General features: G+C 47.2%; 1 protein-coding gene across 1 annotated transcript in view; it reads left to right on the top strand.

The window, feature by feature from the left end:
- LOC138514712 (uncharacterized) overlaps positions 1-20,276 on the top strand; it is a 599,000-nt gene extending 578,724 nt beyond the window's left edge. The window contains exons 4-8 of the mRNA XM_069630115.1: positions 17,508-17,592; positions 17,694-17,772; positions 19,780-19,891; positions 19,994-20,078; positions 20,180-20,276. Coding sequence (XP_069486216.1) covers positions 17,508-17,592; positions 17,694-17,772; positions 19,780-19,891; positions 19,994-20,078; positions 20,180-20,276 — 458 coding nt within the window. The remainder of the gene's footprint in view (positions 1-17,507; positions 17,593-17,693; positions 17,773-19,779; positions 19,892-19,993; positions 20,079-20,179) is intronic.
- The last annotated feature ends 663 nt before the right edge of the window (positions 20,277-20,939 follow it).

Here is a 20,939-nt window from a genome sequence, read left to right as displayed (position 1 = left end):
GCGCGTAGATTACCAGTTGCTTCACTGGCTCGAGGGAATTGGTGAGTTCCAGAACAATATTGACTCTGAGATTCCCGGCAACACGCCGAAAGTATGTAGTTTGTAAGAGTTCAAATGTTTGACTTTCACTCTTGTCCGATTCCTTGCAGGTTGCAGCTTGACCCTAGCGAAGAGTTCCTCGTGGCAACCGGTAATATTCAGGTAAGGGTTTGTATTATCCAACACAGTTCGATAAAATAATGTCAATATGTAAACTGTTGCTTTCTCCCTTATTCAGGCGCTGAGAGAAAGTATGAAGTCTCGGGGAATAATGCCTCCGGCGGTAAAATCAGGTAAGTCTATTGTGGTGAGGAGGTTTCCCCTTGTTTGTCCCTTTGTTTCACCTTGCTGTCCTTTTGTTTCCCCTTAGGGGCCGGGTTCGGCGAGGATGCAGTGGAAGCAGCGCCGACCCGTGAAGAGGAGTAGTACCCCCAGTGGTAAAATCAGGTAAGTCTATGGGGGTGACTAATATTGCCTCTGTGTATTCCCTTGGCTCACCTTGCTGTTCTTGTCTTCCCCTTAGGTGCCGGAGTGCGGCGGGAGCATGCAGAAGGATGCAGTGGAATGTGAAGATGCTGCGAAGCCCAGTGAGTTCAGCGCGGCGCTGCTGCAGGCGAAGCAACGCGCATAAAATAACTTCTTTCTTCCAGCTCGAAGGCGCGATGGATTGAGAATTCAGGTAAGGATCAAAGGTATTGCTCTTGTTCCAACCTTTTCTCCTTCTTTCTCCCTTTTTCTAGGAGCTCCGGACTCGAGGCGGGCATGGCAGAAGACTGGATGCAGACTTGCAGGCACGGTGAGCGTTACACTGCTGGATGCAGAATAACGCGAAGCGTGTGCTGCTCTTCGGGCGCGATTTAAATAGCCTCCAAAGTAGTCCCAGGTAAGTATTCCTCCCTAGCCCCACCCGAGTAAAAAATAGTCCCTAGGTAAAGTAGTCCCTTACATGCCTCCTTTGGCTTGGAGCTCTTGCAGCATGGTCTGCATCAGGTAAGTTTTAATCTATGAGCCTGGCGCCTATGGCACCAGGACTGACTCTCCATATGAGCCTGGCGCCATAGGCGCCAGGACTGCACCCAAATAGCCGCTAGCAGAGGTTGTTGGGCTTGCTTAGTATAACTCGATGCCTGCTTCCAGGGTTGCTGGACTTGGTCTGGGTCCCAGGGGGTAGGCATCATGACACTTTAACGTAATGTAAATGATCTGTCTGCCACTATTGGTGGCCTTGATGCACTTGGCTCTGTCAGAAAAACGGGGGTTGGGGTCCATGAGTGGTACAGTGGGAAAGGCAGATGCAAAACCTATGTTATTGATGCATGCAGGTCAGAAGTACACAGTTCTTCAGTGCCAATCTGCTTTCTATGGGTTTGGCAGAAGAAACTTCGGATATGTTATCCATACGGAAGAGCCCAAGTAATGATAGACTACAGTTTTTTTTGTCTGGTTAGCTGTTGATGTGGGAGAGTGTGACAGGGGTAAAGCGGAGAGCTTAGTCATGGCTCGGTTAGTGTTAATATGCTAATTGCTAGGCCTGTGGTGGCCTTCTGTGGGGGTTTTGTGTGTATAGAGTAAGGTGGTAGAAGATCTTGGAGGGGAGTTGGTTAGTTGGGGGAAGGCAAAATAACTTGCACTCCTACCTCTCACCATTTGCATCTAGGTCCCATTTCTTTAGCTCCCAATGCCACATCTCTCTCTCTCTCTCTCTCTCTCTCTCTCTCTCTCTCTCTCTCTCTCTCTCTATCTGTTTCACTTTCTTTCTCTGTCTCTCTCAAATAGATACATTATACCCCATGAACAACAAAACAAAACATAGCAAACACTCACGCTACTTGTACACCATACACTTACACACCAACAACACATATGCCATACACCACACAGTCTTACAGCATACGCTGTTATGACACACACTCTTCTAAAACACACTCTTATGACACATACTCTTACAACACATGCTCTTAAACCACTGGCTTTTATGACACTCGCAATAACAACACACACCCTTATGGCACTTACGATGCATGTTCTTATGACAGTTGCTCTGACAACATACACTCTTACGACACACACTCTTATGACACACTCTTACAATACACTCTTACGACACTCACTCATATGACACGCACTGGTATTGCACCTGCTGCCATCAGACATGCTGTTTGGACATACTTATAACACACAATGTGGAAAATTGACATCGGGTAAGGGTGCAAAGACCTGACGTTTTTAGTTTTCTATTGATACATAAAATGATGTGTGTAATTCCATCTCCAAAATGTAAGCTGCTAACCAGAGACCCCTTTTTGTCAACTCAATGCCAAAAGCATGCGGTTCGATCTTCCCGGTCATTGCAGCAAAACTCTGGACCACTTCTGAAAACCTGGCTCTTCAGTTAGCAAACTAGGCAAAAGTACTGCTTTGACTATATGAGTGCCCACTGTGTAAAATGTACAGCAACCAGTGGCTTGATGCCTACGGGTTTAATTCGCTTTACAAAAGTAAAAATAAATAAATAAATGAGCCCTGCTGCATTAGCAGCCCGATCCGCAGCACCTGCTCTACTGGAGCAGAGCAGGTTCAAAGGTCACAAGAGGCCCACTCGACAGCTGCAATGACAGCCACGTTTCTGCAGCGCATGGGCTGAATTTAAGGTATGCCCCCTTTTACCAAAACTACCATGATCATAAGTAACCCATGCTGGTAGCAGGGTAAACTCTAAATAAAGCTATTCCTGAGTTTAGACATGGTGCATGGTAATCCTTATGATCATGGCCGCCACATTCCAAATTGAAATCGCACATGTGTCAGCTCCTGTGAGTCAGCTCTGCAGTGGAAGGTGATGTGTATTCTGGTCAGCCAGGTGGAGTATACCAAATGGCAGAACATGAACCTGGAGGAGTGGTTTTTGATGCTTTGTGAGGGCAGGTAACACCCTCTGCCAGAGACAGCTACACATCGGGCAGCTTTCCTGTGCCCGGGCATCAAAGGCGCCCACCCACTCAAAAGGAGTAGCCTCACACCAGGGTGCAGCATCGCAAAAGCACCAGGACTGACTCTCCATATGAGCCTGGCACCATAGGCGCCAGGACTGCACCCAAATAGCCCCTAGCAGGGGTTGTTGGGTTTGCTTAGTATAACTTGATGCCTGCTTCCAGGGTTGCTGGACTTGGTCTGGGTCCCCAGGGGTAGGCATCATGACACTTTAACGTAATGTAAATGATCTGTCTGCCACTATTGGTGGCCTTGCTGCACTTGGCTCTCTCACAAAAACGGGGGTTGGGGTTCATGAGTGGTACAGTGGGAAAGGCAGATGCAAAACCTATGTTATTGATGCATGCAGGTCAGAAGTACACGGTTCTTCAGTGCCAATCTGCTTTCTATGGGTTTGGCAGAAGAAACTTTGGATATGTTATCCATACGGAAGAGCCCAAGTAATGATAGACTACAGTTTTTTTTGTCTGGTTAGCTGTTGATGTGGGAGAGTGCGACAGGGGTAAAGAGGAGAGCTTAGTCATGGCTCGGTTAGTGTTAATATGCTAATTGCTAGGCCTGTGGTGGCCTTCTGTGGGGGTTTTGTGTGTATAGAGTAAGGTGGTAGAAGATCTTGGAGGGGAGTTGGTTAGTTGGGGGAAGGCAGGAGTAGGCCTTAGAAGGCAAAATAACTTGCACTCCTACCTCTCACCACTTGCATCTAGGTCCCATTTCTCTAGCTCCCAATGCCACATCTCTCTCTCTCTCTCTCTCTCTCTCTCTCTCTCTGTCTCTCTCTATCTGTTTCACTTTCTTTCTCTGTCTCTCTCAAATAGATCCATTATACCCCATGAACGACAAAACAAAACATAGCAAACACTCACGCTACTTATACACCATACACTTACACACCAACAACACATATGCCATACACCACACAGTCTTACAGCATACGCTGTTATGACACACACTCTTCTAAAACACACTCTTATGACACATACTCTTACAACACATGCTCTTAAACCACTGGCTTTTATGACACTCGCAATAACAACACACACCCTTATGGCACTTACGATGCATGTTCTTATGACAGTTGCTCTGACAACATACACTCTTACGACACACACTCTTATGACACACTCTTACAATACACTCTTACGACACTCACTCATATGACACGCACTGGTATTGCACCTGCTGCCATCAGACATGCTGTTTGGACATACTTATAACACACAATGTGGAAAATTGACATCGGGTAAGGGTGCAAAGACCTGACGTTTTTAGTTTTCTATTGATACATAAAATGATGTGTGTAATTCCATCTCCAAAATGTAAGCTGCTAACCAGAGACCCCTTTTTGTCAACTCAATGCCAAAAGCATGCGGTTCGATCTTCCCGGTCATTGCAGCAAAACTCTGGACCACTTCTGAAAACCTGGCTCTTCAGTTAGCAAACTAGGCAAAAGTACTGCTTTGACTATATGAGTGCCCACTGTGTAAAATGTACAGCAACCAGTGGCTTGATGCCTACAGGTTTAATTCGCTTTACAAAAGTAAAAATAAATAAATAAATGTGCCCTGCTGCATTAGCAGCCTGATCCGCAGCACCTGCTCTACTGGAGCAGAGCAGGTTCAAAGGTCACAAGAGGCCCACTCGACAGCTGCGGTGACAGCCACGTTTCTGCAGCGCATGGGCGGAATTTAAGGTATGCCCCCTTTTACCAAAACTACCATGATCATAAGTAACCCATGCTGGTAGCAGGGTAAACTCTAAATAAAGCTATTCCTGAGTTTAGGCATGGTGCATGGTAATCCTTATGATCATGGCCGCCACATTCCAAATTGAAATCGCACATGTGTCAGCTCCTGTGAGTCAGCTCTGCAGTGGAAGGTGATGTGTATTCTGGTCAGCCAGGTGGAGTATACCAAATGGCAGAACAGGAACCTGGAGGAGTGGTTTTTGATGCTTTGTGAGGGCAGGTAACACCCTCTGCCAGAGACAGCTACACATCAGGCAGCTTTCCTGTGCCCGGGCATCAAAGGCGCCCACCCACTCAAAAGGAGTAGCCTCACACCAGGGTGCAGCATCGCAAAAGCACCAGGACTGACTCTCCATATGAGCCTGGCGCCATAGGTGCCAGGACTGCACCCAAATAGCCCCTAGCAGGGGTTGTTGGGCTTGCTTACTATAACTTGATGCCTGCTTCTGGGGTTGCTGGACTTGGTCTGGGTCCCCGGGGGTAGGCATCATGACACTTTAACGTAATGTAAATGATCTGTCTGCCACTATTGGTGGCCTTGCTGCACTTGGCTCTGTCACAAAAACGGGGGTTGGGGTTCATGAGTGGTACAGTGGGAAAGGCAGATGCAAAACCTATGTTATTGATGAATGCAGGTCAGAAGTACACGGTTCTTCAGTGCCAATCTGCTTTCTATGGGTTTGGCAGAAGAAACTTCGGATATGTTATCCATACGGAAGAGCCCAAGTAATGATAGACTACAGTTTTTTTTGTCTGGTTAGCTGTTGATGTGGGAGAGTGTGACAGGGGTAAAGAGGAGAGCTTAGTCATGGCTCGGTTAGTGTTAATATGCTAATTGCTAGGCCTGTGGTGGCCTTCTGTGGGGGTTTTGTGTGTATAGAGTAAGGTGGTAGAAGATCTTGGAGGGGAGTTGGTTAGTTGGGGGAAGGCAGGAGTAGGCCTTAGAAGGCAAAATAACTTGCACTCCTACCTCTCACCACTTGCATCTAGGTCCTATTTCTCTAGCTCCCAATGCCACATCTCTCTCTCTCTCTCTCTCTCTCTCTCTCTCTCTGTCTCTCTCTATCTGTTTCACTTTCTTTCTCTGTCTCTCTCAAATAGATCCATTATACCCCATGAACGACAAAACAAAACATAGCAAACACTCACGCTACTTATACACCATACACTTACACACCAACAACACATATGCCATACACCACACAGTCTTACAGCATACGCTGTTATGACACACACTCTTCTAAAACACACTCTTATGACACATACTCTTACAACACATGCTCTTAAACCACTGGCTTTTATGACACTCGCAATAACAACACACACCCTTATGGCACTTACGATGCATGTTCTTATGACAGTTGCTCTGACAACATACACTCTTACGACTCACACTCTTATGACACACTCTTACAATACACTCTTACGACACTCACTCATATGACACGCACTGGTATTGCACCTGCTGCCATCAGACATGCTGTTTGGACATACTTATAACACACAATGTGGAAAATTGACATCGGGTAAGGGTGCAAAGACCTGACGTTTTTAGTTTTCTATTGATACATAAAATGATGTGTGTAATTCCATCTCCAAAATGTAAGCTGCTAACCAGAGACCCCTTTTTGTCAACTCAATGCCAAAAGCATGCGGTTCGATCTTCCCGGTCATTGCAGCAAAACTCTGGACCACTTCTGAAAACCTGGCTCTTCAGTTAGCAAACTAGGCAAAAGTACTGCTTTGACTATGTGAGTGCCCACTGTGTAAAATGTACAGCAACCAGTGGCTTGATGCCTACAGGTTTAATTCGCTTTACAAAAGTAAAAATAAATAAATAAATGTGCCCTGCTGCATTAGCAGCCTGATCCGCAGCACCTGCTCTACTGGAGCAGAGCAGGTTCAAAGGTCACAAGAGGCCCACTCGACAGCTGCAGTGACAGCCACGTTTCTGCAGCGCATGGGCGGAATTTAAGGTATGCCCCCTTTTACCAAAACTACCATGATCATAAGTAACCCATGCTGGTAGCAGGGTAAACTCTAAATAAAGCTATTCCTGAGTTTAGGCATGGTGCATGGTAATCCTTATGATCATGGCCGCCACATTCCAAATTGAAATCGCACATGTGTCAGCTCCTGTGAGTCAGCTCTGCAGTGGAAGGTGATGTGTATTCTGGTCAGCCAGGTGGAGTATACCAAATGGCAGAACAGGAACCTGGAGGAGTGGTTTTTGATGCTTTGTGAGGGCAGGTAACACCCTCTGCCAGAGACAGCTACACATCGGGCAGCTTTCCTGTGCCCGGGCATCAAAGGCGCCCACCCACTCAAAAGGAGTAGCCTCACACCAGGGTGCAGCATCGCAAAAGCACCAGGACTGACTCTCCATATGAGCCTGGCACCATAGGCGCCAGGACTGCACCCAAATAGCCCCTAGCAGGGGTTGTTGGGTTTGCTTAGTATAACTTGATGCCTGCTTCCAGGGTTGCTGGACTTGGTCTGGGTCCCCGGGGGTAGGCATCATGACACTTTAACGTAATGTAAATGATCTGTCTGCCACTATTGGTGGCCTTGCTGCACTTGGCTCTGTCACAAAAACGGGGGTTGGGGTTCATGAGTGGTACAGTGGGAAAGGCAGATGCAAAACCTATGTTATTGATGCATGCAGGTCAGAAGTACACGGTTCTTCAGTGCCAATCTGCTTTCTATGGGTTTGGCAGAAGAAACTTTGGATATGTTATCCATACGGAAGAGCCCAAGTAATGATAGACTACAGTTTTTTTTGTCTGGTTAGCTGTTGATGTGGGAGAGTGCGACAGGGGTAAAGAGGAGAGCTTAGTCATGGCTCGGTTAGTGTTAATATGCTAATTGCTAGGCCTTTGGTGGCCTTCTGTGGGGGTTTTGTGTGTATAGAGTAAGGTGGTAGAAGATCTTGGAGGGGAGTTGGTTAGTTGGGGGAAGGCAGGAGTAGGCCTTAGAAGGCAAAATAACTTGCACTCCTACCTCTCACCACTTGCATCTAGGTCCCATTTCTCTAGCTCCCAATGCCACATCTCTCTCTCTCTCTCTCTCTCTCTCTCTCTGTCTCTCTCTATCTGTTTCACTTTCTTTCTCTGTCTCTCTCAAATAGATCCATTATACCCCATGAACGACAAAACAAAACATAGCAAACACTCACGCTACTTATACACCATACACTTACACACCAACAACACATATGCCATACACCACACAGTCTTACAGCATACGCTGTTATGACACACACTCTTCTAAAACACACTCTTATGACACATACTCTTACAACACATGCTCTTAAACCACTGGCTTTTATGACACTCGCAATAACAACACACACCCTTATGGCACTTACGATGCATGTTCTTATGACAGTTGCTCTGACAACATACACTCTTACGACACACACTCTTATGACACACTCTTACAATACACTCTTACGACACTCACTCATATGACACGCACTGGTATTGCACCTGCTGCCATCAGACATGCTGTTTGGACATACTTATAACACACAATGTGGAAAATTGACATCGGGTAAGGGTGCAAAGACCTGACGTTTTTAGTTTTCTATTGATACATAAAATGATGTGTGTAATTCCATCTCCAAAATGTAAGCTGCTAACCAGAGACCCCTTTTTGTCAACTCAATGCCAAAAGCATGCGGTTCGATCTTCCCGGTTATTGCAGCAAAACTCTGGACCACTTCTGAAAACCTGGCTCTTCAGTTAGCAAACTAGGCAAAAGTACTGCTTTGACTATATGAGTGCCCACTGTGTAAAATGTACAGCAACCAGTGGCTTGATGCCTACAGGTTTAATTTGCTTTACAAAAGTAAAAATAAATAAATAAATGTGCCCTGCTGCATTAGCAGCCTGATCCGCAGCACCTGCTCTACTGGAGCAGAGCAGGTTCAAAGGTCACAAGAGGCCCACTCGACAGCTGCAGTGACAGCCACGTTTCTGCAGCGCATGGGCGGAATTTAAGGTATGCCCCCTTTTACCAAAACTACCATGATCATAAGTAACCCATGCTGGTAGCAGGGTACACTCTAAATAAAGCTATTCCTGAGTTTAGACATGGTGCATGGTAATCCTTATGATCATGGCCGCCACATTCCAAATTGAAATCGCACATGTGTCAGCTCCTGTGAGTCAGCTCTGCAGTGGAAGGTGATGTGTATTCTGGTCAGCCAGGTGGAGTATACCAAATGGCAGAACAGGAACCTGGAGGAGTGGTTTTTGATGCTTTGTGAGGGCAGGTAACACCCTCTGCCAGAGACAGCTACACATCGGGCAGCTTTCCTGTGCCCGGGCATCAAAGGCGCCCACCCACTCAAAAGGAGTAGCCTCACACCAGGGTGCAGCATCGCAAAAGCACCAGGACTGACTCTCCATATGAGCCTGGCACCATAGGCGCCAGGACTGCACCCAAATAGCCCCTAGCAGGGGTTGTTGGGTTTGCTTAGTATAACTTGATGCCTGCTTCCAGGGTTGCTGGACTTGGTCTGGGTCCCCGGGGGTAGGCATCATGACACTTTAACGTAATGTAAATGATCTGTCTGCCACTATTGGTGGCCTTGCTGCACTTGGCTCTGTCACAAAAACGGGGGTTGGGGTTCATGAGTGGTACAGTGGGAAAGGCAGATGCAAAACCTATGTTATTGATGCATGCAGGTCAGAAGTACACGGTTCTTCAGTGCCAATCTGCTTTCTATGGGTTTGGCAGAAGAAACTTTGGATATGTTATCCATACGGAAGAGCCCAAGTAATGATAGACTACAGTTTTTTTTTGTCTGGTTAGCTGTTGATGTGGGAGAGTGTGACAGGGGTAAAGAGGAGAGCTTAGTCATGGCTCGGTTAGTGTTAATATGCTAATTGCTAGGCCTGTGGTGGCCTTCTGTGGGGGTTTTGTGTGTATAGAGTAAGGTGGTAGAAGATCTTGGAGGGGAGTTGGTTAGTTGGGGGAAGGCAGGAGTAGGCCTTAGAAGGCAAAATAACTTGCACTCCTACCTCTCACCACTTGCATCTAGGTCCCATTTCTCTAGCTCCCAATGCAACATCTCTCTCTCTCTCTCTCTCTCTCTCTCTCTCTCTGTCTCTCTCTATCTGTTTCACTTTCTTTCTCTGTCTCTCTCAAATAGATCCATTATACCCCATGAACAACAAAACAAAACATAGCAAACACTCACGCTACTTATACACCATGCACTTACACATCAACACACTAAAACACACTCTTATGACACATACTCTTACAACACATGCTCTTAAACCACTGGCTTTTATGACACTCGCAATAACAACACACACCCTTATGGCACTTACGATGCATGTTCTTATGACAGTTGCTCTGACAACATACACTCTTACGACACACACTCTTATGACACACTCTTACAATACACTCTTACGACACTCACTCATATGACACGCACTGGTATTGCACCTGCTGCCATCAGACATGCTGTTTAGACATACTTTCAACACACAATGTGGAGAATTGATATCTGGCAAGGGTGCAAAGACCTGACGTTTTTTGGTTTTCTATTGATACATAAAATGATGTGTGTAATTCCATCTCCAAAATGTAAGCTGCTAATCAGAGACCCCTTTTTGTCAACTCAATGCAAAAAGCATGCGTTTCGATCTTCCCGGTCATTGCAGCAAAACTCTGGACCACTTCTGAAAACCTGGCTCTTCAGTTAGCAAACTAGGCAAAAGTACTGCTTTGACTATATGAGTGCCCACTGTGTAAAATGTACAGCAACCAGTGGCTTGATGCTTACGGGTTTAGTTCGCTTTACAAAAGTAAAAATAAATAAATAAATGTGCCCTGCTGCATTAGCAGCCTGATCCGCAGCACCTGCTCTACTGGAGCAGAGCAGGTTCAAAGGTCACAAGAGGCGCACTCGACAGCTGCAGTGACAGCCACGTTTCTGCAGCGCATGGGCGGAATTTAAGGTATGCCCCCTTTTACCAAAACTACCATGATCATAAGTAACCCATGCTGGTAGCAGGGTAAACTCGAAATAAAGCTATTCCTGAGTTTAGGCATGGTGCATGGTAATCATTATGATCATGGCCGCCACATTCCAAATTGAAATCGCACATGTGTCAGCTCCTGTGAGTCAGCTCTGCAGTGGAAGGTGATGTGTATTCTGGTCAGCCAGGTGGAGTATACCAAATGGCAGAACAGGAACCTGGAGGAGTGGTTTTTGATGCTTTGTGAGGGCAGGTAACACCCTCTGCCAGAGACAGCTACACATCAGGCAGCTTTCCTGTGCCCGGGCATCAAAGGCGCCCACCCACTCAAAAGGAGTAGCCTCACACCAGGGTGCAGCATCGCAAAAGCACCAGGACTGACTCTCCATATGAGCCTGGCGCCATAGGTGCCAGGACTGCACCCAAATAGCCCCTAGCAGGGGTTGTTGGGCTTGCTTAGTATAACTTGATGCCTGCTTCTGGGGTTGCTGGACTTGGTCTGGGTCCCCGGGGGTAGGCATCATGACACTTTAACGTAATGTAAATGATCTGTCTGCCACTATTGGTGGCCTTGCTGCACTTGGCTCTGTCACAAAAACGGGGGTTGGGGTTCATGAGTGGTACAGTGGGAAAGGCAGATGCAAAACCTATGTTCTTGATGAATGCAGGTCAGAAGTACACGGTTCTTCAGTGCCAATCTGCTTTATATGGGTTTGGCAGAAGAAATTTCGGATATGTCATCCATACGGAAGAGCCCAAGTAATGATAGACTACAGTTTTTTTTGTCTGGTTAGCTGTTGATGTGGGAGAGTGTGACAGGGGTAAAGAGGAGAGCTTAGTCATGGCTCGGTTAGTGTTAATATGCTAATTGCTAGGCCTGTGGTGGCCTTCTGTGGGGGTTTTGTGTGTATAGAGTAAGGTGGTAGAAGATCTTGGAGGGGAGTTGGTTAGTTGGGGGAAGGCAGGAGTAGGCCTTAGAAGGCAAAATAACTTGCACTCCCACCTCTCACCATTTGCATCTAGGTCCCATTTCTCTAGCTCCCAATGCCACATCTCTCTCTCTCTCTCTCTCTGTCTCTCTCTATCTGTTTCACTTTCTTTCTCTGTCACTCTCAAATAGATCCATTATACCCCATGAACAACAGAACAAAACATAGCAAACACTCACGCTACTTATACACCATACACTTACACACCAACAACACATATGCCATACACCATACAGTCTTACAGCATACGCTGTTATGACACACACTCTTCTAAAACACACTCTTATGACACATACTCTTACAACACATGCTCTTAAACCACTGGCTTTTATGACACTCGCAATAACAACACACACCCTTATGGCACTTACGACGCATGTTCTTATGACAGTTGCTCTGACAACATACACTCTTACGACACACACTCTTATGACACACTCTTACAATACACTCTTACGACACTCACTCATATGACACGCACTGGTATTGCACCTGCTGCCATCAGACATGCTGTTTGGACATACTTATAACACACAATGTGGAGAATTGACATCTGGTAAGGGTGCAAAGACCTGACGTTTTTAGTTTTCTATTGATACATAAAATGATGTGTGTAATTCCATCTCCAAAAGGGTAAGCTGCTAACCAGAGACCCCTTTTTGTCAACTCAATGCCAAAAGCATGTGGTTCGATCTTTCCGGTCATTGCAGCAAAACTCTGGACCACTTCTGAAAACCTGGCTCTTCAGTTAGCAAAATGGGCAAAAGTACTGCTTTGACTATGTGAGTGCCCACTGTGTAAAATGTACAGCAACCAGTGGCTTGATGCCTACGGGTTTAGTGCGCTTTACAAAAGTAAAAATAAATAAATAAATGTGCCCTGCTGCATTAGCAGCCTGATCCGCAGCACCTGCTCTACTGGAACAGAGCAGGTTCAAAGGTCACAAGAGGCCCACTCGACAGCTGCAGTGACAGCCACGTTTCTGCAGCGCATGGGCGGAATTTAAGGTATGCCCCCTTTTACCAAAACTACCATGATCATAAGTAACCCATGCTGGTAGCAGGGTACACTCTAAATAAAGCTATTCCTGAGTTTAGGCATGGTGCATGGTAATCCTTATGATCATGGCCGCCACATTCCAAATTGAAATCGCACATGTGTCAGCTCCTGTGAGTCAGTTCTGCAGTGGAAGGTGATGTGTATTCTGGTCAGCCAGGTGGAGTATACCAAATGGCAGAACAGGAACCTGGAGGAGTGGTTTTTGATGCTTTGTGAGGGGAGGTAACACCCTCTGCCAGAGACAGCTACACATCGGGCAGCTTTCCTGTGCCCGGGCATCAAAGGCGCCCACCCACTCAAAAGGAGTAGCCTCACACCAGGGTGCAGCATCTCAAAAGCACCAGGACTGACTCTCCATATGAGCCTGGCGCCATAGGCGCCAGGACTGCACCCAAATAGCCCCTAGCAGGGGTTGTTGGGCTTACTTAGTATAACTTGATGCCTGCTTCCGGGGTTGCTGGACTTGGTCTGGGTCCCCGGGGGTAGGCATCATGACACTTTAACGTAATGTAAATGATCTGTCTGCCACTATTGGTGGCCTTGCTGCACTTGGCTCTGTCACAAAAACAGGGGTTGGGGTTCATGAGTCGTACAGTGGGAAAGGCAGATGCAAAACCTATGTTATTGATGAATGCAGGTCAGAAGTACACGGTTCTTCAGTGCCAATCTGCTTTCTATGGGTTTGGCAGAAGAAACTTTGGATATGTTATCCATACGGAAGAGCCCAAGTAATGATAGACTACAGTTTGTTTTGTCTGGTTAGCTGTTGATGTGGGAGAGTGCGACAGGGGTAAAGAGGAGAGCTTAGTCATGGCTCGGTTAGTGTTAATATGCTAATTGCTAGGCCTGTGGTGGCCTCCTGTGGGGGTTTTGTGTGTATAGAGTAAGGTGGTAGAAGATCTTGGAGGGGAGTTGGTTAGTTGGGGGAAGGCAGGAGTAGGCCTTAGAAGGCAAAATAACTTGCACTCCTACCTCTCACCATTTGCATCTAGGTCCCATTTCTCTAGCTCCCAATGCCACATCTCTCTCTCTCTCTCTCGCTCTCGCTCTCTCTCTCTCTCTCTCTCTGTCTCTCTCTATCTGTTTCACTTTCTTTCTCTGTCTCTCTCAAATAGATCCATTATACTCCATGAACAACAAAACAAAACATAGCAAACACTCACACGACTTATACACTATACACTTACACACCAACAACACATATGCCATACACCACACAGTCTTACAGCATACGCTGTTATGACACACACTCTTCTAAAACACACTCTTATGACACATACTCTTACAACACATGCTCTTAAACCACTGGCTTTTATGACACTCGCAATAACAACACACACCTTATGGCACTTACGACACATGTTCTTATGACAGTTGCTCTGACAACATACACTCTTACGACACACACTCTTATGACACACTCTTACAATACACTCTTACGACACTCACTCATATGACACGCACTGGTATTGCACCTGCTGCCATCAGACATGCTGTTTGGACATACTTATAACACACAATGTGGAGAATTGACATCTGGTAAGGGTGCAAAGACCTGACGTTTTTAGTTTTCTATTGATACATAAAATGATGTGTGTAATTCCATCTCCAAAAGGGTAAGCTGCTAACCAGAGACCCCTTTTTGTCAACTCAATGCCAAAAGCATGCGGTTCGATCTTCCCGGTCATTGCAGCAAAACTCTGGACCACTTCTGAAAACCTGGCTCTTCAGTTAGCAAACTAGGCAAAAGTACTGCTTTGGCTATATGAGTGCCCACTGTGTAAAATGTACAGCAACCAGTGGCTTGATGCCTACGGGTTTAGTGCGCTTTACAAAAGTAAAAATAAATAAATAAATGTGCCCTGCTGCATTAGCAGCCTGATCCGCAGCACCTGCTCTACTGGAGCAGAGCAGGTTCAAAGGTCACAAGAGGCCCACTCGACAGCTGCAGTGACAGCCACGTTTCTGCAGCGCATGGGCGGAATTTAAGGTATGCCCCCTTTTACCAAAACTACCATGATCATAAGTAACCCATGCTGGTAGCAGGGTAAACTCGAAATAAAGCTATTCCTGAGTTTAGGCATGGTGCATGGTAATCCTTATGATCATGGCCGCCACATTCCAAATTGAAATCGCACATGTGTCAGCTCCTGTGAGTCAGCTCTGCAGTGGAAGGTGATGTGTATTCTGGTCAGCCAGGTGGAGTATACCAAATGGCAGAACAGGAACCTGGAGTAGTGGTTTTTGATGCTTTGTGAGGGCAGGTAACACCCTCCGCCAGAGACAGCTACACATCGGGCAGCTTTCCGTTGCCCGGGCATCAAAGGCGCCCACCCACTCAAAAGAAGTAGCCTCACACCAGGGTGCAGCATCTCAAAAGGCCTTTGTTCTTAATGAGAAGGGAATGTGGTGGGATTAGAGTAAGCAGGAGTTCTCTGGTGAATGGCAGGAGACATCCACCATTTTGTAGCTCTCTGTCCCTCTTTCTCTTTCCTGTACCCTCCTCTTCCTCTGTAAGCAAAGCACTTTGCATGTGACCTCAGAAGAGCAAAGTCCACTCCTTTCAAGAGCAGGGATTGAACCACTAAGGCAGGCTAGCTTTAGTCCAATCAAATGGGGACTTTTGCCTTTAAAAGAAGGTGTTTCCCACCCCTTCTTCAGATCCTCTCAAGACAAGAATATTTGCTTTGAAGCACCTGGGAAGAATTCACTTGACTTCCTTTGGGAAAGTTGCACTTCCTAAAGCCATCAGCCTCAGGAAAGAAGGAGTTGTCCAACGCAGGAGAGAGCTCTGCCCCCTACCCACTCCCGAGGCACATTGTGGGTAATTCTTTGCTGTGGTCCACAATCTACCACTCTGCGCCATAATCTCCTAAAGCTGGGAGAGCAGAGCCTGAACGGAAGCCTCCGTTCCTCCGGTCCTTCAGTATCTTTGAGAGGGCCTTACAGCAACCGGAGGACCACACCAGCTGAAGCTCCCTGTTAAGCTGCACCAAACCAGTTGCACTGTGTTCACTGCACCTTGAGCGTACGGGAACACGCCAGTGTCAGCTTTTGTGCTCCTCCACCAGTGGGAGCTATTGCTTGCACTTTAGCCAGCTCAATGCTGCATCGTGCCCTTGCTGAGCCCATCACTTACTAGGCCCGAATCTACTGCTCCATGGGAAGGACCTGGACCTAACTGCTTGAGCATCACACACTAAGTCTGACCAGGCGTTACAACCATGGCTCGACCTGACTAGCCCTCGAATGGCCACCTCAACGACCTGCAGATCGACGCCCCCAAGATCACCACTTCAACAATCGTTGCCCGCCGACTCGAACAGCTGCAGCATCATGCATGAACCCCTCCCAGTGGCTAAAGCTTGACTCAGCCTGACCCAACAGCAAAGAGATCTTGGGGCTGACCCAGCCTATATCTTAGAGTCCCTCTTCAACCGCACAGTGCGACCGCATTTGCTCCTACTCGACGCCCGCTTGTTTCTTGGGCCCACATGATCCAACGTGCCCAAATTGAGCTTGATCCGCTCACATCTACATTTGACACCGAGTTCAACATCCGTTGACCCACCCAAGAACCGAAACCAGGTACTGTTGACTACAAACTGCCCCCTCGGTCCACTGGGACTGTAGAGACTGATAAGGTCTCCTCAGCACCTCTTTCACCGAAAACATATTCTTTCGTAGTTGGTATTTGCTGTAATAATCCTCAGAAGGATACTTTCTTCAGTCTGCTGCTTCCTCTTTGTCTTTCACAGGGGTGGTTTTTGTACAGTATTTCTATTTTTGATCACTTGTAGATGGTGTGTTTAATTAAAGTATATATTTTTATAGGACCTTGATTTGGCATTCTCTTTATTTTGGACTGTGTTACTGTGTTTTTAGGGTCACTGTAGATCACATTCGCACACCTCTTAAGAGCATAGCTTTCCCTCGACCCATGTTACCAGAAAAGGCGAAGGAGGTATATCTTTTAACTGTCTGTTTTACCTTTATGATTGCAATGGGTTTTGGTTTGCAGAAGTGTAAGGGCTGAGTGGGCCATTTTATCCCTACTCATCCTTGTATCCTGTGGGGCAGAATCCAGTTCATCGGCCAGTCAAAATAAAAGTGTGCAGTTAACATTAGTTTTCACTGCCAAGGTATTTTTACAATCTTTTATTTATATATTTGATTATATCGCACCGCAAGCATCATGGCGCACCCATGGAACTTGACATGATGTTACGCTCACCTGGTCTCTGCGAGGGTGTTGGGGCACGGTTGGAGCCCTCCATGGACTTGGCCCCCCCTGGATCAGACTTCTTCCCCAGCTTCTGTAGTGTGGGCTGCTTTGGTTGCTGGCACTGCCCCTGAGAGAATACGAGAGGCAGTGAGAATGCTGTGGTTGGACTGTGATTCCCTCTAACCCTTCGTTCCAGAATATGCTGAGCATGCGTTTACCCATATAGTCTCACCTTTTTTCTTGAAAGGATGAGTTCTCCGTCCTGCTTCTCATCAGCAGTGGCGCCTTTGATGGACCTAGTTGCTCCACTGTCCGTGTGCGTGGCAGCCCAGACCGGCTGTGTCTGAACCACTTTGAAGGTAAGTGTTCTTAACAATGATTAGTGTCCGTATCCTTTTGCAATGTCTTTCTCCCGTGATTATTGTCCGTAACCCTTATAATGTCTTTTCTCTCCCCAATAGGTGTGAAGATGGCCACGCAGAGTCGCGGTGTTGGAAGCGAGTCCAAATGGTTGCCAGAGGGGAGTACGAGGTTCCCAAATAGAAGGTAAGTTGGGTTTCAAGGTCGAGCTCAAGGCTTATGTATTGCGCGACCAAGCATAAGCTATTTAATCAGTCTCTAACCTTGTGTGTCCTTTTCTCTTTCAGGGATGGCCTGGCGGCTTCGAGCAGGAGGCAGCTATCCGAAGACCTGCCAGTGATTTGTCTCCCCTTTAACTTTCACAAGGTGACAGGCCCCTCGTAGGTCCAGTTTTGTGTAGATTTGAGCATTCTTCACCTGATCAAGCAACTCGAGGATGAGTGGCAGAGGATATCTGTTCTTAACTGTGATTTGGTTCAGTGCCCTATAATCTATACAAGTTCTGAGGTCGTCCTCCTTCTTGGGTACGAAAAAGAGAGCCGAGGAGGCAGGAGACGGGCGGATGAATCCGTTAGCTAGGTACTGAACTAGGTAAGTTTTCAGATACTGATTTTCTTGCTCAGTTAGAGGTCGATTCGACTGCAAGGAATTTGTCCTTAGGGGAGCAGATCGATTTGGCAGTCGTAAGGTCTTTGTGGAGGCAGGGTCTTTGCTGGCTCCTTTTGGAACACATCTGGATAATCCAGATATTCAGGGGGTAGGGAACCAGAGAGTCCCAGGATAGGTTTCGTCTTGAGTTTCAGGCTCTTCACGCCTTTGTGGTAGCAACTTTTGGTGCATTCCTGAGGAAAGGTCAACACTTGTGTTCGCCAGTCAATCCTGGGGTTATGGGTTTCTAGCCACAGCATTCCTAAGATCATCTGGAACTGGGGGGCCCCAATAAGATCGAAAGAAATGTCTTCCTGAGGACCATCCTGACACATCAGCATGACTTTGTCAGTATGTTGCGTTACTGGGACGGACGACAACTGAGAGCCATCCACTGCTGTGACGTTTTCCGATTGTAGCTTCTGCTGGAGGGGAAGGCCTATCCGTGAGGCCAGATCCTGATCAATATAGTTTCCCACCACTCCACTATCAATATATACTTCCAAGGCATGTACCTTAGATGGTTGTTGGTGGTGGACCAAGAGTACCGGGATGACCAAGTGTGAGGTCTGTACAACTTTCGTCATTTCGCTCGACAAGTGGACCCCTACGCTTGTCGGGGCTTATGGGCTTTGACTTGGTGGTCCCGGGGTCGCATAAAGATCGACCTCCCTTCAGTTCTTGTGCGTTGCATTTTTCGGTCCTGCAACCTATGGTCCAATTGTACTGTCAGAGTGATGTACTCAGCACAACACTCAGCGGGGTTGATCACTTGGGCTAGCGCATCCTTTAGTTCACCACGCAATCCCCGATAAAATAGAGTGGTCCTCTTCTCTTTGGTCCAATTTGTTTGTGCTACGAGACGATTAAAGGTGGCAATATAAGTCAGTAGATCATGGTTTCCCTGTCTGAGGGACAATAGTTTGTTATCAAGGGCGTGTCATTGGGTGTGCCTGGCAAAAAAAATCCAATTCCCATTGGAATTCTCCAAAGTTTCAGAGAAGTGGATCATCCTGATTTACTAATGGTATGGAACAGTCCGCTGCGCTGCCCCCCAAGTATGAAAGTACAAAGGCATCTCTTGCACTATCGTTAGGGACAGCCCCAGGACGACACAAAAAGTGAAGGCGACATTGGTTCATGTATATGGCATACTTGCTAGGATCGCCGGTAAAACGTTCAGGCGGGGCCAGTGGCTCTGCTCCTGGGAGCACCACTTGAACTGGTGGTGATGGCTGCGGCAAAGGAGTTGGTGCAATTCCGGGTAATGGAACCTGCCCTGAGTGTGTCGGGAGCATTTGTCTTGCCAGATCATCCGTTTGTTCTCGAGCTACAATAAGGTCTCTTCTTAAGGAATTAGTCTCTTGTCTGGAGGCATGTACTTCGGCCCGCAGTTCCCCCAACAATTGGGCCAATTGGTCAGCTTCCGAGGTGTCCATAACGCCCAGGCAGAGATTCAGAGAAGCTTCGCGTTCTGTTGTGCTCACCTGGTCTCTGCGGGGGCGTTGGGGCATGGTTGGAGCCTTCCCTTGACTTGGCTTCCCCGGATCAGACTTCTTCCCCTGCCTCTGTAGTGTGGGCTGCTCTGGTTGCTGGCACTGCCCCTGAGTGAATACGAGAGGCAGTGAGAATGCTGTGGTTGGACTGTGATTTCCCTCGAACCCTTCGTTACAGAATGAGATGAGCATTCGTTTACCCATATAGTCTCACCTTTTTTCTTGAAAGGATGAGTTCTCCGTCCTGCTTCTCATCAGCAGTGGCGCCTTTGATGGACCTAGTTGCTCCACTGTCCGTGTGCGTGGCAGCCCAGACCGGCTGTGTCTGAACCACTTTGAAGGTAAGTGTTCTTAACAATGATTAGTGTCCGTATCATTTTGCAATGTCTTTCTCCCGTGATTATTGTCCGTAACCCTTATAATGTCTTTTCTCTCCCCAATAGGTGTGAAGATGGCCACGCAGAGTCGCGGTGTTGGAAGCGAGTCCAAATGGTTGCCAGAGGGGAGTACGAGGTTCCCAAATAGAAGGTAAGTTGGGTTTCAAGGTCGAGCTCAAGGCTTATGTATTGCGCGACCAAGCATAAGCTATTTAATCAGTCTCTAACCTTGTGTGTCCTTTTCTCTTGCAGGGATGGCCTGGCGGCTTCGAGCAGGAGGCAGCTATCCGAAGACCTGCCAGTGATTTGTCTCCCCTTTAACTTTCACAAGGTGACAGGCCCCTCGTAGGTCCAGTTTTGTGTAGATTTGAGCATTCTTCACCTGATCAAGCAACTCGAGGATGAGTGGCAGAGGATATCTGTTCTTAACTGTGATTTGGTTCAGTGCCCTATAATCTATACAAGTTCTGAGGTTGTCCTCCTTCTTGGGTACGAAAAAGAGAGCCGAGGAGGCAGGAGACGGGCGGATGAATCCGTTAGCTAGGTACTGAACTAGGTAAGTTTTCAGATACTGATTTTCTTGCTCAGTTAGAGGTCGATTCGACTGCAAGGAATTTGTCCTTAGGGGAGCAGATCGATTTGGCAGTCGTAAGGTCTTTGTGGAGGCAGGGTCTTTGCTGGCTCCTTTTGGAACACATCTGGATAATCCAGATATTCAGGGGGTAGGGAACCAGAGAGTCCCAGGATAGGTTTCGTCTTGAGTTTCAGGCTCTTCACGCCTTTGTGGTAGCAACTTTTGGTGCATTCCTGAGGAAAGGTCAACACTTGTGTTCGCCAGTCAATCCTGGGGTTATGGGTTTCTAGCCACAGCATTCCTAAGATCATCTGGAACTGGGGGGCCCCAATAAGATCGAAAGAAATGTCTTCCTGAGGACCATCCTGACACATCAGTATGACTTTGTCAGTATGTTGCGTTACTGGGCCGGACGACAACTGAGAGCCATCCACTGCT

The sequence above is a fragment of the Ambystoma mexicanum genome, chromosome 12 (genome assembly GCF_040938575.1).
Source record: "Ambystoma mexicanum isolate Mex_15411 chromosome 12, UKY_AmexF1_1, whole genome shotgun sequence".
Lineage (NCBI taxonomy): Eukaryota > Metazoa > Chordata > Amphibia > Caudata > Ambystomatidae > Ambystoma > Ambystoma mexicanum.
This window is presented reverse-complemented; position numbering and strand designations above follow the sequence as displayed.